Genomic DNA, 22,403 nt, shown 5'->3' with positions numbered 1-22,403 from the left:
AAAGACACTACATAAAATAACAGTGTCCTCAAAAGTCATACATATTTAATGAAAATGCTCTATGAATTGTCTAAGACCCCCTCTATGCCTTTTTGAAGATTTGTTTTTCTTTAATTAACTAAACATTAAAGTAGTATCACTACACTGCTGCCTACTCCATTTATCACAGCAGGAAAAAACATATGCTAAAAAAGTGCCATGAATCCAAAAGCAGATTTTTTTTCAGTCATGCTCATGACAGAGACACTATCACTGTGACTTAACTCAGACACCATTCATGAGATAGCAGATCAGAACTGCTCTCAATCCCCAGAGAATGGCATTGATTACTGATATGGAACCTAGTCCATTCTCAAAGCTGGAATTTTGACTATTTTAAGATAAGAGTAGTAATTGCAAAAAACAAAGCAGACACACAGATAATAAATTAATCCAAGCCAAGGTGCCAAAAAATCATTCTGCTATTGAACATCATTCTCTGAAAGCAGGATGGATTGACTTTAAAAAATCTAAGAATTTGTCTTATTTTTATACTCTGAGAATAACAAGCTTTTTGATTTAACTCTCATTCTGTCTTCTCAATTTTAAATGGATTAAACATTCAGTTATAACCAGCTGAATACACTGAAATGAGGAAAATATTCCTTTTACATCTGTAGAAGAGATCTGCTGGCAGACACTGCTTCTTGATTCAGTAAATTGAGGCTCTAGGTGCTAAGCTGGTAACTTGCACCCTGTCAGCAATGCTATTTTCTCTGAAATATATGCAATTTAATTTACATATACCAAAATTAATTTTTAATAGTATCTTTAACACATATGGTCAGCTTCAGTATGTTTTGTCATCATTCAAGTTTATTTGTACATAGATGTATTTGCTCTTCTGCCAGTAAAGAATACTAATTAAGACCTGTCACTCGAGTTTCATTGAGTAGAAATGAGAAACTCTATGTATTGAGTTGATAAACAGCAATAACACAATATAACAAGACAAGAAAAAACAGTAATTTCTGGCTTCTTGCCCAGTTACATCAAGTAAAAAAATTCAGCAATTCATGACTGCTTAAGGAACAATCAAAAACTTTGGTTAAGAAAATTTCATCGATACAAAGCAGAACTGAGTAGTCCAGGGAAGTTCTTGGCAAATGAATACTGCAATTATTTTCATTGTGACCAGCGCAGCTGCTGGCCAATGAAGATTTTCAAAGAAGATAAAGCAAACAAAACCTACTATTTGTAACATTAGAAAATAACTAAAAGAATCTATTTAGTATATAAATTTTATACCAGACATTAAAAAAAATAATTTTTTTTAATTTTTTAATTCTAATGTAAATAAATTGTTACATTAGAGGACTCACTATATGTGGCAGCTATGTGCACACAAACATCCCCCTGCTTTTCATGCTGTATTTACCAGCATTAGCTTTTCCACACTGTTGTTTTCAATGAAAGTAATGTTCTTTGAACCTGAGCCTGAAGCATTACTTGTATATGCACCTATATATATAGCTACATGTGTACACATGTTCAGAGACAGCACATATATAAAGACAGCACATGTGCAAAAAAAATCAAACACCAAAATACAAACCAAGCATTATTCCTCAATGCCAGCTTAGCAAAAGCAGCATTTTTAATCAACAAATTTGTTTAAGTTGTTCATTTCTTCACAGAATAAACATACTGCCTCAAAATATTTGGAATAACACCTTTGACTGTTATTAAAAATACCTTGGTTTTACATAGGCAGGTTACTCTGATGCTGAAACTACTACAGCATCTGCTCGATTTTACACACTGAGCTCTGTTTCAAGAATATAACCTTGATTATAATAAATATTGCCAAGAATTAGAGTGGTGAAAATAAACTAAGTACTCATGAGGCAGTAATTACAACTGGGACAGCACTATTTGCAGCAGAATTGAGAGCACTTCAAGAGGGTGGTGATTAGAGTTTTTCATTCTTGCCAAGCACTAAAAGAAAGGGGAGGGAGGGGGGTCAGGGGAAAAGAAGATTTTGGTATGTTATGCCATAGTGAGAGAATTCTTTACTGGCCATCTCCAGCCACTGGGGTTTCCTTTGTTTAGTGCAAAGCAATTTGAACTAAGAAAAAAAATTCTGCCTGAGTGATTGCCCTTGTTTTGGAAGTGGAAAGCACCTCTCTAGCCCATAACAAAAACTGCTTGGAAAAAAAAAAAGTCTTACACTGACTATTAGTTTTGCAGTATAGCTGTACAGTACAGTATAGCTGCATAATACAGTATAGCTAATAGGACTAATAAAATATTATTTTAGTAAGAATCTAATGCTGCAAGTTATAAACCACCATTTTCCTGCACAACTTTGAAACTGACAACACTTGTCAACAGTTTTGTTTCAAAGTCACACTATTGAGGATCTCTCAGTGCAGTCTCTTTCTTGCCTCAAATTCACTATAAGTACTATAAAGACTTAGTGAACCACAGCAGAATAAGCCTGAAGAGGACTTGCTCAGAGACAAGATCAATACAAAGCTGAAAAATGTCTGCACAGTCTTCTACAAAAAGTCCCAAATTACTGAAATTCCTAGCCCAAAAGCCTAATAAAAATTCCAGGTCTAACCACAACATCATCTCATCTAGGCTTCATGATTCTAGCCTACCATACTGAATACAGAGCCACTACACTTACTTTCTTTTCATCAAGTATTGTTACCTCATCATACCACAAACTTCCTTCTCACTTATAAAGTTCTTCAAAACTTACCAATTGTTGCCTGTGCATATCATTTTTTCTTCATCTTCACTGAAAAATATCTCTCAGCAACTGTCTCATTTAAAAGCCTTATACTTGTCTCATTCCCACCATCCTTCAGATGGCAATAAAATGATTTTCTCCAAACTTCTGACGATTTCTAGAGACAGTTGCTTGATTGTAGCTAGACAAAGAATATCTGCAGATAATCTGAAAAATCAGTACCTTTGTTTAAAACTTCAGATGATTATTTCATCCTCCAGGTCTATTTGTTTTTCCTTATCCAACTTGTCTCTATGACACAACCTCTGCTGAGGATGGGCTATCATATATCACTGTCTGTACAACATACAACACAGAATAATTTAATGAAATCTAGATTTTTAGATTTTCTGGCACTACTACAATACAAATACTGGCAGAAAATGGAGCACCTTCTAAACTCGGTAACTAAGTAACACAGGTCTTTTTTCTCTTACCATTTTTGATGTTGGGTATAACAAGTTGTGTAGGGGAATTTCTGTTTCCAATGCCTTCTTTCTTTTGGTTGATAGTTGTGATGAAATTGCTGAAAGTGGAAAACTGATTTTTGGCTCCATCCTCCAACCCCTGTAATTAACATGACAGTAAGCTCTAAAGGGCTAATACATTACTGCTAGAGTAATCTTCCTAGTGAGGTATTACACAGAATTCTTAAATATCTTTTATCTTGAAATCAGACTGGTAATAACCGAATAAGACATAAATAACGATTCTGCAAGTTTGTGAGGTACCATAAAGTTCCTTTCCATTACATAAAAAAACCCAAGCATTAATTTGCAGGATACAAAGATATCCTTGGATTACTGTGAGGAAAACACAATACAATTAAGATGCTGTCAATGGTATTCTAGCTTTCTGCATCCTAATGCCTACTTTTATACTTATCACTATATCCAGCTCAGATTAAACAGAAGAAAGTGTCACATATGCCTTTTTCCAAATAGCCCTAATATATGCAAGTAGTTTAGACAAATTTCCCAAAACTTGAAATGTAGGGCCAAAAACTCTAACCTGCTGAAAAAATTTCACTACTAACTACCTGGGCAAAACTCCCTAATGATTCAGAATGGTCAGCATCTGCTGCCACTGAAGAAAGGCTGGCCAAAAAACCTTGGCTAACAAAGTGCTAAAAGATTCTCTGCTTGAGCACCTGCACATGCTGTCACCAAGGAGCCTGTTCAAGTCTCTGCTAAGTGTTGAGAGCTGTGTTCTAACAGCAAACAGAAGTGAAATCACACATCAGACTTTCAAAGGATTGTGTCAATTAGTCTGTTTGGCAAATCAGCACTGGGTGCTACTAGATATAGTTACAGTTATAAATTACATAAATAATAAGCAGTTACAGTACTACAGTATTAAGTTTACAGAATTTGCAGAATTTGCAAAGCATAGGTGAGGTTAAGAGGCTTGCCCAAGATGGCATAAGTCTCATGATTAATATTTTCAAGTCATCAACTGATATCAGGAGAAGGAATATTGACTAAAAAAATATATACACACTTCCTGCACATCATGATTTTCAACCTCACAGTAACCTAAAGACTCACTTTCCTGATATCTGGCATCTGTACTCTCAGTTAGAAAAAGGTTTCCAGACAAATCAAAACTTGAATTCTGTAAATAATAATACATGTTCTAGAATAATTAGTGTAATAGCATATCAAAATTTTTGAACCAGTACATCTCCCTTTCCCCTTAACAGAAACACATTTGGACTAAGACATGCAGTTAGAGTTCTAAGAAAAGCACTTCCATCACAACATCCTGAAAAACCACCAGAATGGTAACAAGACAGTCTATAAACCTACCACACCACAGTGTACATAAGCTGGTATGCTGCCAGGAATTTTAAATAACTGTGGCACATACAGCTATTTTTCTATGGCTCGTAACTCCCTAAATTGTAAATTTGAACAATTATCAGGCTTCTGGCTTTTAAAATATCAGATTTCAACTTCTAAAATGGGTATTCTTATCAAATTTCAATTTCTAGTTTCAAATTCCTTATAGGCAACAAACATTCCAAAATAAAATGTAATTACCAGTGTAATTTTCAGATTGATATTTCTTTGTAGTCTATAACCTTTGAAATATCATTAAGATGATTCTTAAAAATTGCTTGGCATGTGCCTGCAGAAAAACAGACCCTGGACAAACATTAGTGGCTGAAAAATAACTTTAAACAAATCCAGATCTGAGGCTAATCTTCTCTGTCACAAAATGTGTGCTTCAGGCAGAAAAGCTCTGAAGCACAGGCTAGTCTAATTGTGATTAATAGGGAATAGATAGAAGAGATAATTGAACAAAGAAGTTTTTGTTAAATAAATTATTGTGACAGCCTTTTGGACAGACTTAGCTTCCTAGGTTTTACTCCAGCCATGCCACTGAAATACTATAGGTGAACAGTTTTTTGAAAACTTTCTCCTTACTGACACCTCCCTCAGTAGTGATCATAAAGAACAAAAGCTGCATGCTCTCTTTAACTCCATCATCCTGTTTCAAGCACAGTTACAACAATATTAGACAAACATGGACAAAAGCTCTACTGAGAGGCCCTAGAGGGAAACTTTATGCTCATTAATGAGAAATTCTGACAACCCCTAAGGGTGTAATCTTAGCCAAGTGCAGAGCACCATGTCATACTTAAAAATTTTGTAGGAGGTCACTAAGCTTTTAGAGCCTATGACTTGACAATCAGAAAACTGAACATCCACCATTCCCCTCTCACCCAACAAAAGGAATGAATATGCTTAGAGGGAGTTAGTGGATCAAAGTAATCTTTAGTCCTGTTTTAAGATCATATTAATAACCTACAACTCCCCTGGCTTCTTAGAGGAAGTTTTCCAAAGCATTAAGCCCTCCATAAGACTGGAGAGGTACTAGCATTACACTCTATAAAACTGTGTTTTTCATTATTGAAGTTAAATGAAATAGTGAAAACAAGTCAAAATGTTTGCAAGAAGGACACACAGACTTCTTTATTGGAAGAGACAAAAGATCATCTAGAAGAGTTTCTTGAAAATCCAGTGTTAGCCTTAACATTGCTTAATCGAGACCATTATGTATATGGCAAGCAAAGACTAGTGAGGAGGAAAAGAGCTTTCCTGTGCAAGAAGACATGAAGGACACTCAGATTTCCAATAGGCATCTGGCAGTGCAACAGGCTGCACAAGAAGCAGGATTTTCCCTTCCATTTTTAGCTTGAAAGGTGTAACTTTGGACTGTTTTTGCTTTACAGAAGTCCCTATTTATTAGGGAGCAAATTACTTAGCTTTCCACAGTTTCTTCCTAAAATCTGAATGCTGACACCCAAACTATCACCCCCCTTTGGTGACAGTCTATGACATCTCTCCACAAAACTCTTTCTCACCCCCTAACATGCTATTGAACCCCATATTAGGCTCTCGGTAAATTCAAACCCCGCCCTGCACTTGACACACAAACACCCCCAGTCAGGTCTGAGCTGCTCTGCAGCAGGTCCGTTTGTACAGCTTCCGCCTGTCGGTGACACTTCAGAGGTACATAGCGGATGTCCAGCTACAAAGAAGTTCTCCTGGTTCTTTTAGTTGGAATTCTACATGACCATCCAGGGCCACACATTTTTCATTAGCTCAGCTAAGCCTGATACATTTTAGGCCACTTTAGATATTTGTATCTTTAGTCTAAGGGCTGGCATTTGCCATTCAAAGTCTAAGATGGATATATTCAAAGGTAAAAATAACTCCTGGGCACTCGTCCATTAGAGACTTCTCCCACCAAATCGGTATTTGAATCATGAGAATAAAAATATTCTTGCACATTCTGACAGATTTACAAAGCTGAAAGTCTTTCAGAAGGTTGGAACATTTAGGCAAAACACAAAATTGGCAGAATTGCTCCAAGAAGTTTGCAGTTTGCATACAATCACTGAGTTTCACATCACAATTATTTCCTGACAGTCATAAATATTATATGCACAATCTTCTAAATTCAAATTATGAATTTAAATAAATGATAATTAAATGATAATTTAAATGATAATTCTAATAAGTTCAGAACTGCTGAACTAAAATCTCCTGAGTGTATTACTACAAGATTACTAACATTTCTGTTGTTGGACTGAAGTAGCTTACCAGAAGTTCTAATGTTAAGCTATGTAAGATATCCAACTCATGCCAGGAAAATTTTACGTTCTGTAATATTGTACGGTCAGCATAAAGAAAAGCACAACTCTGGTATAATTAAAAACCAAAAAAGATTTCTTAAATGAAGTTATTCTAGCAAATATCCTTTCCCCATTTTTTCCGTGAATTAGTTCATTCATCATTACATCCAAATGTTCTGTGAGCTTTGCTTCAACAAAAGAAGTCGGAAAAAATTTTTTAAAGAAAAAGTTAAAAATACAGAAGTATTTCCCAGCTACCTCTCTTGCCATTAAGTGCATTAGAGCTGAAACCCTCCACCCCCGAGAACCCTTAATGAACATTCACAATGCTGCAAATCCTCAGTCATGACTAACCCGACAGAGCAGACCGTTGTAAAATGTTAACTATAAGTGGATGGAGAATTTATAGCTTCATTATGTCATTGCTTACAGATGCACTTGTTATTTTTAAGAAACTTGAATGAAAACCTCTCAGCGGAAAGGAACATGAACGAAAATGAAGACGATGCTTCCCCCTTCCCTTTCTCCTCCCCAATAAAGCGGCAAACACAGCAAATGAAAACGGAGCGACACGGGCGGGCCCGCGGGCGGCTGCCCGGGCGCTGACGGGACCTACCCCGGCAGCCGCGGTGGACGCCGACGGGATGGGCGACAATTTCTCTCGCTCCTTTTCTTTTTCTTTTTCCTTTTCCTTCTCCTTCTCCCCTTCTTCCTCTTCTTCCTCCTCCCCGCCACCCTCCTCGGCTGACGGGGCCGCGGCGCTGCCCTGGCTCAGCTCCGCGCCCGGCGGATGCCCCTCGCCGGGGCCGGGGGACAGCTCGGCGGCAGCTGGGGGGCTCTGCAGCGACATGGTCCCGCTCCCGGCCGCCTCTCTGCTCGCGGCAGCCTCTCAGTGCCGTCGGCACCCGCGACCCCGCGCTTCCTCTTCTCCTCCCTTCGAGGAGCCCCCGCGGGCAACCTCAGCTCCGCCGCTCCGCTCGGCCGCCGCGGCACTGCAGCAGCCGTGCTGCTCCCGGGCGCCCAGACACCCCCGCACGGCGGGGCGGAGCGCAGCGCAGCGCAGCCCGGCCGCCCCCGCCGCGGCCCCGGCGAGCAGGGGGAGCGCGGGACGCGGCGCAGCGGAGGCGCCGCCGGAGGCGCCGCCGGAGCCGCTGCCCGGGAGCGCCCTCGGCCGCCGCGCCACCTACAGACCGCGGGCAGCGGGAGGGGCCGCCGCCGCCGCCATGCTGCTCATGGGCGGCTCGTGGAAACGCGCCTGGCGGCCGGGGGGAGCGGAGGACACGGCGCAGGAACCGGCGCGGGGCTGCGGCTGGCCCCGCGCAGCCGCCCTGGCAAAGGGTGCCGGGCCGGCTGTGGGGCATTGCCGCGATCCGGGAGTGGCCACGAGGAAATAGACGAGTAATAAGCAAATATAATCAAGAATAAACATACATAAAAATATATATTAAAAATGAAGAAATGTATAAATATCTCTAAATATACAGCTGCGTGAAGGGCCCTCGGGGCGGATACCGGTAGGCACGACCGCGCCTCCGTCACGCCCGGTGGTGCCAGGTGCTGCTCCGCCGGCACAGGCCGCGCTGGCACTGGCTCCCCTCACACCGCTCTGGAGCCGCGCTGGCACTGGCTCCCCTCACACCGCTCTGGAGCCGCGCTGGCACTGGCTCCCCTCACACCGCTCTGGAGCCGTGCTGGCAGTGGCTCCCCTCACACCGCGGTGAGGCCGTGCTGGCAGTGGCTCCCCTCACACCNGCCGTGCTGGCAGTGGCTCCCCTCACACCGCGGTGAGGCCGTGCTGGCAGTGGCTCCCCTCACACCACGCTGTCGCCCCATGACACATTCCTCGCTGCTTCGGGTCACGCTCCAAGGAGAAAATACAGAAATGGTCGAATCATTAAAGTTGAAAAAGCCCTTCGAGATGATCAAGTCCAACCTTAGACCAAATAAGACCATCCCCACCATATCGTATTGTGGACTGCGAAGGGCTGTGCTGTGTTATGAGGAATGAAGTGTAATGAATGTGTGAGCGTGGTCTTGTCTCTGATGGCAAAGCCAGAGCGGTGCCAGGGGTGTGCAGTGTGGCTCCTGGCCCTCCGTTTGGGCACGTCTCGGGCAGCCTGAGGCAGTACCTGCTGTCGGAGCCTCAGTGCAGCTCCCTGGCTGTGCTGGAGCTTTGCTGTAAGCTTGTGAAGAAATACCATCTTCAGAAGAGGTGCTGTGTTGACCTGGTTGCAATACAACATCTAGACCAGATGTAACACTGGCTATGAAGTACTGATGCAACTTGGCCCAGTATATGCAGCTGCAGGAGCCCTGCTGCATGAGAGGGGGACAATGTTGTGTACCCCAACCTACATCCAGTTTAAGCTCTTCAAACTCTTTAAAGTTTCCTTCAGACCCCTCTAATTTTTTGTCTGAAGAAGAGTTTTTCTCCCAGCTTCAAGAACAGAGTGTGAATAGCATTACAGACCATGTGAAACAAAACAAATATTCAAAATCATTTTTCAGGTGGAGGAAAACCATGTGATGGTTTTTCTGAGCATTGGCACTACACAAGTAGCTCCTGCAGGAGGTGTGGGAAAGATTTCTGTAAGAGTCATAAAAGCAACAGCACAATAAGTACTGCAGTGTTAATCTAACACATTGAGAAAGGCTTTTCCTTTCTGAAGGAACTGGCAGATCTGGAGGCTTTTTAGGTTTCATTAAGAAATGTCTTTGTCTCCTTACCAAGTTAAATATAAGATCTGGTTTTCCAAGAAGTTCACCCTCCTCGCTGTGCTTACTTCCCGGTGGCTTTCAGCAGTTTGCATGAATAAGCGGCCTGTTGCACTTAAACAAAGCCCCCCAAACACTCACTCATCTTTTTCCTTTCCATGCCAAGAAATAACATAATGATAGTAATTTCAACAGCTTCAGTACAAGCAGCTTTACACCTAGTGGTAAGTATTATTTCCCTGGCTAGAAATAATTGGCATAACTGTTTTGTGGAGCTGTGCCAGCTTGAAACATAGAAGGATTTACTCCCTTGAGCTGCAAAGAGAGATGAAAGAAAGAAAAAATTAAATGTAGAAAGGCAAGTATAGAAACAAATTCATTTTTTTTCAGTTCCATTGAGCTATAAAGGCCTGATTTTTGACAGTGTCAAAAACACTGAAATAGTTTTCTACCAAGATTATCTCACAAAAAAGCTCATGCAACATCAAAGATATCAACTTCTATTGTCCATGCTTTCCTGTGCTATTTGAAGCTGAAGTGCTCTATTGAACTAAACTAATTCAGATGAATATTTTCACTCATGACAATTATGAAAATAGGCACAAAAAATCTCTTCCTATTTTTGTAAGAGAGCAAAATTACCATATACTGAACAAGCAAACACATTTTCTTACTTCTAACTAATGTAGTATATATCTGGTGCCCAGGCTTTGAAACTAAAGGTATTTCAATATCATTCATAGACTCACAAGGCAGTCAAATATATAACCACAGCTGGGAAAGACATGTCTAAATTGGGTTTCAGTTTTCTGGCATGGATGGATGCTAGCTGGGAGCAGCAGTGCTGTATGTAATGAGGTGATGCATGTAGACCCTGCAGTAATTTGTTGCCAAAGTGATGAACTGGGGTAGTGGGCAATGGAGCAGTCACAAAACAGGATAAAGACATTTCAGCTGTAAGATTTGTGGGATATGCCACATACACAATTTTCAAAACTAAACGTAAGTATTCAACTGCCATTCTATAGACTTCATGAATTTGTTGGCCAGATGGCCTGGGAACCTTTACAAAGGGCCAAACACACTCAATGCCTCCATTTCGAAGGACACTTTCCTTGATTTTACATCTCTTGTAAGCTGCTTAAAAATCTTAGATCACATGGTGCCAGCTACTTCACTGAATTTTTTGGTGAAAGGGGCAAAGGTAAAGTTAAACTGAAAACTGTTGCTCATGCCCAAGTACACGTTGCCTGGGTCTGTAGTTCTTGCTGTTCCCGGAGGAGTTTGCAGTCTCACTCGACCCCATGCTGGCACACCATGCTGCTGGCTCAGATAAACAATGCACACTGCAGTATCACCCCTGAATAACTGTGGGGGACATAGGCAGGATGTGACCCTGAACAGATTTTCTTGTACTTATGGAAGAACAGCCCTGCCTCAGCAGGATGTTGACCCTTTCAACTGGAATAAGACCTTCTTTACACCTCGTTTTAAAATGCTTCACAAATATATCTCTTCTAGCCAAAGAGTTTGAGTTGTCAGGAAGGGGGAAAAGTCGCTGGCACATCTCTGTGCAATGACGTGGCCAGGCACAGACTGCAGCTAGGAATGACAGATGGAACCAAACCAAATGCTAACATTTGGTCACAAATGATTACTAAATGCTTACAAGTAATAGATACACTCACAGACTGGCATTTGGGAGTGACACACAAATGTAAAAAATAAAAAGGGCTAAATTCCCTGCCGAGTATTGTCATGACAAATACTGATTGGATGTCACATTTTTCTCTGCAGTCAAAAGTCAAATTCAGCTCTACCCAAAATCACCCCTGGTTTAATTCAGTAACATTAGGGGATAGGTTTGGGCTGTTATGGGATTTTCCCTGATCCTCAAATGGTTTACTACTGTAGGCAATCAAATGGTGTCAAACATCTCTAGTGCTAACTGGTATTTCAGGAATTGAAATGACATGTGTCCTTCAGAAAATATAGGCAGAATTTTCAGTTGCTGAATGGCAAAATTCATGTGTGTCCATCACACATCTGTACTGTGTCTTTCTTATGGAGTAGTACTGTTTCCTTCTCTTTATACCTTTTGAAGAACTAATACACTTCCCAGTACAAAATAATTAAGCACACATTTAAGAGATGTGTGCTTTGTGAGATGGACCCTGAGTGGGCACAAATGGAAGCACAGGATGGCTGAAACATCAAAAGAGGAAGCAAAGGCTGGAGACAGCCCATTTCCTCTCTATGGGAGTAGGAGAAAAGAAATGGCTGGGAGTTTTCCAACACAACAGGTTTTCAGCAAAACATTCTGTTTCAACAGAAAGATCTGATGCATTGAAATGGAAATGTTTTACAAAGAAGCATCTTTCTCAGTGACCTTTCAGCAGAATTCAGGCAAGATGCCACTGAAATCCACCTGTTACTCTGTCAACTCAGTTGGAGAACTCACCACACTTGCCATGTGAATCACAAAAATTAGAGACACTGTAGCTTCTGGACTCCCTCGCCCTCTAACTCCTGAGCTGTGGTACCCTCCTGTGCCACCTGCCCTTATCATACTTTAGGGAAGATGGAAGTTCACATTTGCTCAAAAGTCATTATTATTCTCAGACTGCACAACCTCAGAGCTTGTAGGGGATGACCCCAGTCTTGTCCAACCTCCCCTTCTTGCAGCCACTTGTTTCCCTCAAAGTTGAACTTCGAAGTTGAAGGTATAAATTTGAAAAATTCTGCCCAAAAGAGTCCAAATGACTGTGAATCCATCTACTGTTGCTAATAAGCTAGTCCATTTATATTTGTTATTCTTGCTGCAAGTTTGAAAATATGTCAACCTTGAACTTGGCTTACTGTTTTAGTCTCTGGATCATATGCCTTCATTTGCAAGAGAGAAAAGCGCCTTTTATTCCAGAAGCACATATGCAAGGTACAGTCAAACCCTCCTAAGCTAATCCATGTTATTTCCCTTATGACTAACATTAGATGAATCTATTGCTCTTGCTTACCCTTTGGCTATCCCCCAGTACTTGAAAAGTCTCATTTAAAAAATGAAATTATAAACATTTATAAAAAAAAAATGTTAATGATCTGAAGCACTTACATGCAAGTTAGGTTGTCTTGGCAGACAATTATATCTTTCTCTTTGGCAAATAGCAAATGTTTGATTGAAGGTACACCACCAGATGGGATGCATCCAGCTTGGGCATTCCTAGTACAGAGTAGGAAGAAGGAATCAGAGGTTTTGTCTTATTTGCATCATTATGTTTTCTCTTTGGGTTCCTTGTCATCACTGGTGCAGTGTAACAGCTGTTGCAGCTAAACGAAAAAAGCTTATGGACTCTGGTGCCTAAGCTATAGATTATCTTCTAGATTAGTGATTAACTCATTTTTGTCTGCCTCAATAAGGTGAATATTATATTACCTCTTGCTATGGAACCCAAAGGTCTTTTAGAAATGCAATGGCTTTTTCAGAGCCATTTCTTTATCTGTGATAATGCAGTTTATGCAAACATTGGAAGAAAGATATGGCAAGAGAAAAATTCACCAAGTGAAGAGCATTCACTTAGTGACCTTTCAGCTTTACTAAGGTTTCCATTTCTTCTCACTAGAAAGCTGGTGTTGGTTATTCAATCTAAATTTCATTTAATTTCACTTGAACAGAATGTAGCAGTAGCATGGTCTTCCCCAAGGTATTGCAAGGGATAGACATTAAGGCTGGGAGATAGCTCACTACTTTTGTCACATCTGATCCGGAATTTATTTTTAAATGAGATAGAGGCAGATACTAGGCACAAAATTTTATCCAATTTCTATTCAAACTGGAAATAAGAAAAAATATGTCATGCGAAAGAAGGTTCAAATGAGGTGGAGGTAATAATGTTTAATTCAGAAAGTAGCTCCTGTACCTTTGTCATGTGACCAATAAAATTGTAAACTACTGTCAGAATTAGCATTTGTTTAGCATGTTTTTACAAGTCTCCCCTTACTTTGTGGTTAACAAACTAATCCGATTTCTTTAAAAGGCAGCGTTCTTGAACTGAAGTGACAGAGAGAACTACAATTTAAATAATTTCAATATGCTCATCCTCTTTTCCTGGGAGGAGCTGGAGGAGCAGGGGGTGCTGGGGAGCGAACGGAGGTGCCGGCGGAGGCGGCGGTAGCCGGGGCTGCAGCTCCCTCCAGCGCCGGCTCGGCGGCTTTTCCAGGGAAGGGGCCGGCCTCGCTGAGAAAGCATCGCACTCGGGGTTCCTGGTGTTTGGAAATTATTTATTAGCTCTCAAACTTGTCTGACAGGGCGGAAAAACCTAGATTTCGAGCTTTAAAGGTAATAAATATGGGGTAAGATCATGTATACAGTGATTTGCATGAGTATCCTTGAAACGGTTAGGGCAAATCGTATAAACAATATTAACCTGATATGTTGGTTTGGGCAGGATTAAGATCTGGATGCTTGCAGACTGTCAAGACTTTCACATTTTTAATGCAGCCTGTGCTATTTTCTTTTTAATGTCTAAATGGGATGGGTACAGTGCCTGCTTCTTTCAGTATCTTGGCTAGCTAACTCTAATTGTCTTTCCTGCTAATGGCTAACTTCTACAAATAGGAGACATCTGAATTTGTGGAGGTCCTGAATCTCTCAAGGAAGAAAGACCTCTGACACACGTATGATGGTAGCTAGAATCAGACAGCTGAGGCAGATGCTACCCTACCACTGATTGGAGCAGTCCTTGATGATGAATCTGCAAGCTTCCTGCCACACTTCTCAGGCTGGTCTGTAAGATAAATCACCTCTATGTTTCATCTATGGTTAAAACCTTGGGGGAATCCAAAGTGGAGAGTGAACCTCTACAAGTGTTAGTGGTGCTGTTCCTGCAGCAGAGCAAGCCCTGAGGACAGCTGTCCCAAAGTCTGGATCCTCACCTGGTTTGGATCCAGCTGCAGAATTGTAGCACAGTCACTGACATGCTCCAGCTCAGCACCTGGTCAAGCAGAGCCTGTTGGGTGCTGTGGCAACCTGGATTTCTTAGGCTCAGCCTTCCCTCTTCCAGGCCTGCTTTACTTTCCCATCTTTCCTGCTCAGGGAAAGTTGTTTGAGAAAGCCAGTTTTTTCTAAAAGTATAGGAGGGCTCTCTCCCGTCTCCTGTAAACACCATCGGTTTCAAACCCAACTCTTTCACCTTCCCAAGATTTTCTTAACTTTCCCCCACTGCTATCAGCTGCAAATTTCCTGCTATAGACCAACTGGCTGTTTTTCAGCAACTTGCTCGGAGTAGCTATGAGAGTAAAGACAAGGAACACCCTGCAGTGCTATGCCACAGACCAAAATCACAGAAGGGAGAAAAACTCCCCACAAGACTGCACTCTGTTCTGTAGTGGCATTAGAGGCCCATCACACATACAGACTGATGTTCATACCTCTGAGGAACACACCTGAGGTTTCACAGCAGGTTTGGGTGGAAGCGGCAGCTTCGGGACATTTCTTCAGTCAGTGTGGGCTCAGACAAGAAGCTCTCTGTGTGCCAGCAAGAGGCAGCAAGTGACACAACACGTGATTTTCCAGAAGCACCCAAAGTACTTACAGATAGGGGCCAAAGGGATCCCTGTACGGTGTGAAATGGATGCCATTCAAACACCCTGCACCAGTGGCATGTGGCTACAGGCAGTGCACAGTGAATGTTGCATAAGTGTATTCGTCAAGGGCCTTTTGAAAAAAAAAGCACAAATGTAAGTAAGTAAGATCAAAGTGTGTTTTATGGATACTGTCTAGATTCTTTTACATAAATACTCAAATACTCACTCAAAACTTGTTCCTTCCTAAACAGCATCTATTCTAGTAAAACCTCCTTGTCTGCCAAAAAGCACAGAAATCTCTCCATGGTTTGTGTGGGATAAAAGGAGCAATGCAAACATAAATAATGTAATGGTGACTAAATTTACCTAATGAATGAACAAATAATTCTATTTTGCTTCTCTCATCTTCACAGGAAATGTGCACCAAGTGGTTAATAATCCTTCCTCTGTCCTTGCACCACACAGTATCCCTGTATTAAGAAAATTCTACTGCAGTGCTTGACTGTAGGGGCAGAAATGTTAAAAAAATCAAAGAATTGGTCTAGATAACAGGGTTCATATATCTGACTTTCTCCTGAATTACCTTTCAATAAATGTTTTTCCTTTAAAATTTTCCTGCACTTATTCTCCTTGAAACATAAATATTTTGATATTTTTTGCAAAAGCCTTCATCTTCAGTGGAGTTCCTGAGTACACACAGTAAGGCAGTAGAGAATCCTGAAATTACAAAACACTATTTGAGTATAAATAAGAGATAATAAATAGCTGTACTCGTTCCCTGTAGAAATTATAATACTTGTTGAAAACATGCTGGAGCAGGGGAAGGACTACTCTCTCTGAGAAGCAGCAGAAACAATCTGTGACGAACTGACCATAACTCCCATTCCCAGACTCTCCTGCTCCACTGTGGGAAGGGGTGGAGCTGAGAAGAAGGGTGTTTTGAAGGTCTTATTTTACTTCTCATTATCCTGCTGTGATTCTGTTAGTAATAAATTCAATTAATATCTCTAATTTGCATCTGTTTTGCCCATGACAGTGTTTGATGAGTGATCTCCCTCTGTCCTTATCCTCAAGCCATGAACCCTTTGTTATATTTTCTCTCCCCTGTCCAGCTGTGGAGGGGAGTGATAGAGTTTTGGAGGGTGTCTGGCATCCAGCCAGGTTCAACTCAATACACACAGTCTCCCACGTTTTCAGCTGGTATTGCAGAATTTACTGTTATTGAGTATAAAAGTGCCTGGTTTGCTGGAGAGCATTGCAGGAGTACAGGATCCTTCCCAAGACAGTGATGCCAAATTATGTCATTTGTATTTATCCAAGTAGTTCTATTTATAATAGCCTTTCAGGTGACCCAATTGTACACTTGGTAAAGCATGTCTAAAGAAGATTAGTTTTTATCTTTCAGAGTATGAAGTAGTGTACTATATAAATACTGCAGCTTAGCTACTGTCTGTTTTGAATGTCAGTTAGGATCAGGTAGTGTTTATGTGCTCCTGAGATTTAGCAGTTTTTAGTCAGGATTTCTCAAATTTGCATCAAGCTGAAACTTGGCATGAAAGCTGTCAGCATAGATGCTAGTTTTATTCCAAAAATAGATTAAGTTGAAGCTTTTAAAGGTGTCAAGTGGCTTATTTATGCGGTGGTTGCAGATTCTTTAGTTTTCTGTCTCTTTCAACTATAGAGAAGCTTACTCTGTAACCTTCCTCCAGCATTACTACATTCTCCAGCATTACAGTCCTAAGCAGTGAGGAATAAGAAGCTAAATGATCACACTAGAGTTACAATCCAAGGATGGTGTGCCCTGGAAACAAGTGTAAATAATGGTAATTTTTGGTGAAACAGAACTACCTTCATAGAGTCACTGTAAACAAAAGTAATTGAGAAAACATCTGAAATTCTACCCAAAATGCTAACATATTGCTTGATAGCACAGTGAAAGGACAGGCAAAATCCCCAGTACCCAGTGGTTTCCTAACACTCCCATTGAGACAAAGAATGACCTTCTTTCAGGGATCACTGAAACCTCCTCCAGGCTGCAGGATACAGCTCCACCTCCACCATGGTATTTATTGAGTACATATATTCAAGTCCAAGGCATAATGACTCAGAAAACTTGTAGTAGTATGGATCTCTTACGTTCAGTTATCTATAGCATGGTTTGGGTGGTAACAAACTGCCCCTCATAGAATAAATCAACCCAAGTATATAACCAGAAGTGGACCCCTATGTTCTATTTTGTGCAGCCAAAGAAATGCCCTCTGACATAACCTAAGCTCTGGTAGACTAGAAAACAAAACTAGGAGATTGTAAAACACGGGAGCTTCCTTGCAGAATGTCCTGCCAACAGCTGCAGGAGAGGGCAGGTCAATGTAAGCATGACATACACCCTGTCCTCTTTCCTTTCTAAGAACCCTGAAAGACAGGATGGGGAAGGTAAAGCCAGGGAAGGCCTGCCTAGTCACAGATCTGTCTGCAACTTAAGTTTCTATTTGTAACAAGTAGAGGCAATATCCAATTATTTGCATCATGTTGATATATAAATAAATGATACGTAGGTTTTTGTTAATTTTGGCAGTTTAAAGAATACTTACAGGTTACAAGGACTGTGATCCGCTTTCAACTGAACTTAGTAATTTAACACAACCTTCAAAGTCATAGCTGTATTTTTTTCCAGTGAGCAATTTACTCTTTGTAAAAGCACTTGTGCCAGTATAAGTTAATGTGCATGACTTTATGAAGGCATCCCTCATCTGTTTAAAAAACAAAGAGAAGTTGTCACAATGGTTGCAGAAAAATATTTTTAAGTTTAGACCCTTTCATTCTACTGAATCAAACTAGACCCAAATACAAATAAAGACCCAGTCACAAGATTCTAAGCTTGAAGCATTTGCTCATATGTAATACATATTCAGTGCTCAATAATTTTATATTCTCTGAAGAATGGTAGAATTTCAAGATTCACTGGCTATACCTCTTTTTGGAGGTCTCCAGCAGAAATTTCTCTTCTAAAATCTACTCCATAAAATGCTCAGCTGTATCAAAATAATAGATGAGACCATATCAAGCTCTATTTTGTGGTCAAGATATGCACACCTACAATACTCATGACATGCAAACATTTTAGTCTTTCCTGTCAGAATGAAGCAATTTGAAAAACATGAGCTAATTTAGTTGGGCTTTAGACAGCTGTGGATGAGAACTAATTTCTGGTCAGGATTTGAAATCATGCCAGCAGGAGCTTACTTTTAAACAGATGCTCCAGAATTCTATTTGGAAGGTCACATATCTCATGTCATCATTTGATGGGTACCTGGTCAGAAGTTTCTTCCCTTCCTGCTACAGCTGTCCCTGTGAAATAGCAAACATATTTTCTGGTCATTGTGTGCTCTATGAATCATTCCTCTAAAAGGTTATTTACAGAAAAGTCAGGGTCCATTTTCTTAACTCTAAAAACTTGGAGGTTAAATCAAATCTTGTTTGTTAAAAATCCTATAACTCTCAGTGTTGTACAATTCTGATTTTTTAAAATAATTTAAAAATTTAAAAATAATTTTACAAATAAAAAAATAAAAAGCCCCAAACCTACAAGGGATTCTTCTTTATCAATGCTTTGGTTTTGAAAATATATATATAAAAATTTAGAAATTGTATTTTTCCCTAGTGAGCATAAAAATGAGACAGCCCAGAAATATATAGGCAGAAGAATGGAACACACCTTGTCTAGATTCTTTTTGTGTCTCTTAAGACTCCATGAACACCAGGTCTCATTGCAATGTTTTCCCTCAGGAAACATCAAGGTTTATGCCAGAGACTTCTATTCCCCAAGAGTTTCATCCGTACCTGTCTTCAAGCTAGGTAAGTTCAAGATGGGTATTTTTGGTAGGTTGCTCATGCTGTTGATAGTTAGCAGTGCCTGTACTTTAATGAGTATTTCAGTTCTGGTGTGTTCAGTTCTGTTTTTGAAAGAAAGAATCTGTCCAACCTCTCCCACCCTACAGCTACCTGCTGTCATCCCACCTTCTGCTGTGTTTGCAGGAGCATTTTGTGTGGCCATGTAGAGCTCTGGTGTGCTTAAGCCAGGGAAAAGCTCAGAAAGGTTGGTACATCATCCTTGAAAAGATGGTGAAGGCCAGGAGTGGGGTCTGGGCTCAGCAGTGGCTCAGTGCAGTACCTGAAGGTCAGGCACCAGCTCCAAAGCTGGAACTCACCATACTGGTGTGGGTGCTGTGCAGGAAAGGGCGGCTAAATCAACCCCTGGGAAAGACTCAAACAGGGCATCCCTGGGATCCAGAGCTCAGGTTCACTTCTGGTGCCTGTCTGCCTACACATGCACAGAAGGGGAATGTGCACATAGGTTATATTTTGCAAGAACTGCCCAAAAAAGGTACAGCGAATATTTTTTACTTGTGGTGTGATTTGACACATGACATGCCACAACAATCTTTCAGGGCACAGAATGTGATCTCACTATGTATCTGGTATAATTAAGGATGTATGACTTAAGTACCAGTTCATGGCTGTAGCCTGAAGTGATACCACTGGACTGAGATACAACATTGTGGTTTTACTTTCCATCTAGGGAATTGTAATATGTGCTAAAAATACTGTTCGACACATGGAAATGAAGACTGTTATCTCGTGCAGAGTGGGACATGGAATGTCGATCTCTGTAGAAGTCATCACAGAAGAGGGAAAGCAGACATTTTAAGGAAGCCTTCTTGTGTTGCCAGCAAGATAAGCTGGGGCTGGGTTGATATTCTTTATCTCTCTCTCCACTCTGTCCCTTGCAGGATGAGGAATGATCTGTTTAGAAGTGAGTCATAGCTAAATAAAACATGCATAGGTAATCATTTGCACCATATTAGGCATCAATTTTCCATCACATATTATATCTATGTAGCTACTGGAGATGTTGTTTTCTTCCCTGTGTTTTTTCATGGGAAGATGCATTTATTTTTAAGCTGTATTTCTCACTCATCTCTAGGGAAACATGGAGGGGATACTTGAGCCACTCTGTGCCCAGGCTCTACTATCCCAACTCTGGGTGGCACACCATGACTGTGGTTTAAGAGAGCATCCAGAAGAGAAGAGTTGTTCTGACAATCTTTTTAGAAAAAGTATCCAAGATCTGAAATTATGGTTACAGACAGCAGCAGCAATTATTTAAATTGATACCTCCAGGTTCTATAATCATAGAATCAGGAAGGACGGGGGGAGCAGAGAAATTTATACACTAAGTTACTTGTGAAGGACAATAAGCAAATAACCAAAATGTTCTGGACAAATAACAAAATAACCAAACTGATTGAATTTTAGCCTTAGAGAGCTGTAGATACAAATCCTGCCCATTTTATCCATATGAGTAGTTTCACAGACAAAAATCTGCTTCTTAGTAAATAAATTGCCAGTTATAATAAAAACAACTTGTTCTTTTGTTTCTCTGCTGCCATGCATTTTAATAATTCCAGATGTACTCATTAAAACTGGTGCTTCTATACTCACATGTTGTAAAACACTCTTGCATTACTGCTAAACCACTCCATCTCCCTTTTCTGTCTGAGCATCAATATAGCCACAGAAGAGGCAGAGGAAAATAAAAACCTCCAGAACAGGTGCAAAAGCAGGATGATGCAACTGTCTGCTCACTCTGCCCACAGGAGCAATGTGGCACCTCAGGGCTGTAAGCACGCATCCAGAAAGTGGCACTGAGTGAATTCCATGCCAAAATGTTGACATCTGATATGTGCAAGAGGGCCACTGAGTGCACAGAACTGCATGTCCAGCAGAACATAACACCATGTGAACACCACTGGGGTTAGATTTGCACACAGTAATCATTTATTTGCTATAAAAACAGATGTCCCTTATAATTGCATCTAAAAGGTGCATTCCCAAAATTAATAATCCAAAACCTGTATGAAGATAAAGGTTTCATCACCTTCATAATTTATATAAAAAAGATTTTTTCCATTTTCTTATGTTATAAGTACCAATTTTAATAGAGTACTGAGTGACATCTCTGTTAGGGGTTTTAAAATATTTTTTACTTTGTCATATTTTTGTTTGTAATTACTGTATATTATGAGGAAAAAGGAGTGACAGAGCACCAAGTTTGCTTTAAAAGCATTGTTTGTTCTTCTATACTATTAATGAAGTACTCAAGGCTATTCAGGAGAATCATTATGTTTAATATACACGTATACAATACTTAGTCTGCAAAAAAAAGTTGTTAGACATTTACATGGAGCTGTTGGTAACATCTCTTTCCTGAGCAATGATAAATTTAGGAATCTGTTGGCAGTTTTATATTCTGCCCATGAAAAGTGACACCTCAAAAGGCTCACTTTGTGCCCATTCTTCTCAGGAGCATTACTGAGAGGGCAAGTGCCTCAGCACTGCAACAGCTCTGGAGGGAGAGTTCACCCTATTGCTCCTGTGAATGGGGAAAACTGAGGTAAAATAATATGAATTTGGACTTCTGTCCACACTTCCAAGAGCTACACTTCAGAACCTAGTGGAGTTCTGTACAGATATAATTCATCCCTTTTTCTGAAGCCCCTGAATCTGTCATGCTCAGTGTTGTTCAGAACTGGAACAGGCCCAAAGACAGCTGGCAATCTGTGTGTGATACAACAGATCAATGAGTGCTAACAGATGGAAATAGGGAAATAACTCTGTTATGGGCTGCTCAGCCTTTTGAAGAATTGGTATGCAGGGATGGTGAGAGAGGGTAAAAACTTCCAGTTTTCTAGAAAAAATTATTTTTTTTTTCTAAACAGAAGGACTGCTCAGTGTCTTTTTCTAGTCTACTTGAAGATTCATCTTAACACTAATGGGTATCCAGTGAGTTTGATATATATCCCCTTACACATCGAGCATTTTTGATGAACAATTGTGGAACCCTGTTGAATGGCTACAAAGCTGTGTCCTCTGGGTTAAGGAGGATGCCCTTAACCTTAGGGATCTGTCCTTTGGTCGAAACTGGTCCCACCAGTTCAGCATTGCAGTGATGCTCTGCAGACAGAGGTCCAGCACCTCTGGCTCTCATGTAGATTTAGCAAGAGAATAAAGCAGAAACCAGGATGCTGCCAGTGTCCACTGGTCACGGTAAACAGACTTCAAACAGAAAAAAAATCACTTGACTCTTTGTACTGCACCAAGGATAACACAGTCTCAACCCAAACA

At 40.6% G+C, this 22,403-nt stretch overlaps 1 protein-coding gene and 1 long non-coding RNA gene across 3 annotated transcripts in view; both read right to left on the bottom strand.

Annotated features, from left to right (window-relative positions):
- Positions 1-7,950, bottom strand: part of HECTD2 (HECT domain E3 ubiquitin protein ligase 2) — a 45,582-nt gene extending 37,632 nt beyond the window's left edge. The window contains exons 1-2 of one of the 2 annotated variants that reach the window (XR_004498101.1): positions 7,540-7,950; positions 3,217-3,346 (exon numbers count right to left, since the gene is read on the bottom strand). Coding sequence is in view for 1 of the 2 variants with exons in the window: in XM_015633609.3 (XP_015489095.1) it covers positions 3,217-3,346; positions 7,540-7,773 (364 nt within the window). In the remaining variant the exon portion in view is untranslated. The remainder of the gene's footprint in view (positions 1-3,216; positions 3,347-7,539) is intronic. The other variant, XM_015633609.3, reaches the window with a different exon arrangement.
- A 731-nt stretch (positions 7,951-8,681) lies between these two features.
- LOC117244670 lies at positions 8,682-18,572 on the bottom strand. The gene is made up of 5 exons (XR_004498176.1): positions 18,462-18,572; positions 17,810-17,968; positions 15,227-15,935; positions 12,748-12,855; positions 8,682-9,953 (listed from the first exon to the last, which is right to left on the bottom strand). It is a non-coding gene; the product is annotated as an uncharacterized LOC117244670 (long non-coding RNA).
- Positions 18,573-22,403: the final 3,831 nt, after the last annotated feature.

This window comes from Parus major, chromosome 6, assembly GCF_001522545.3.
Source record: "Parus major isolate Abel chromosome 6, Parus_major1.1, whole genome shotgun sequence".
In the NCBI taxonomy this organism is placed as follows: Eukaryota; Metazoa; Chordata; class Aves; order Passeriformes; family Paridae; genus Parus; species Parus major.
This window is presented reverse-complemented; position numbering and strand designations above follow the sequence as displayed.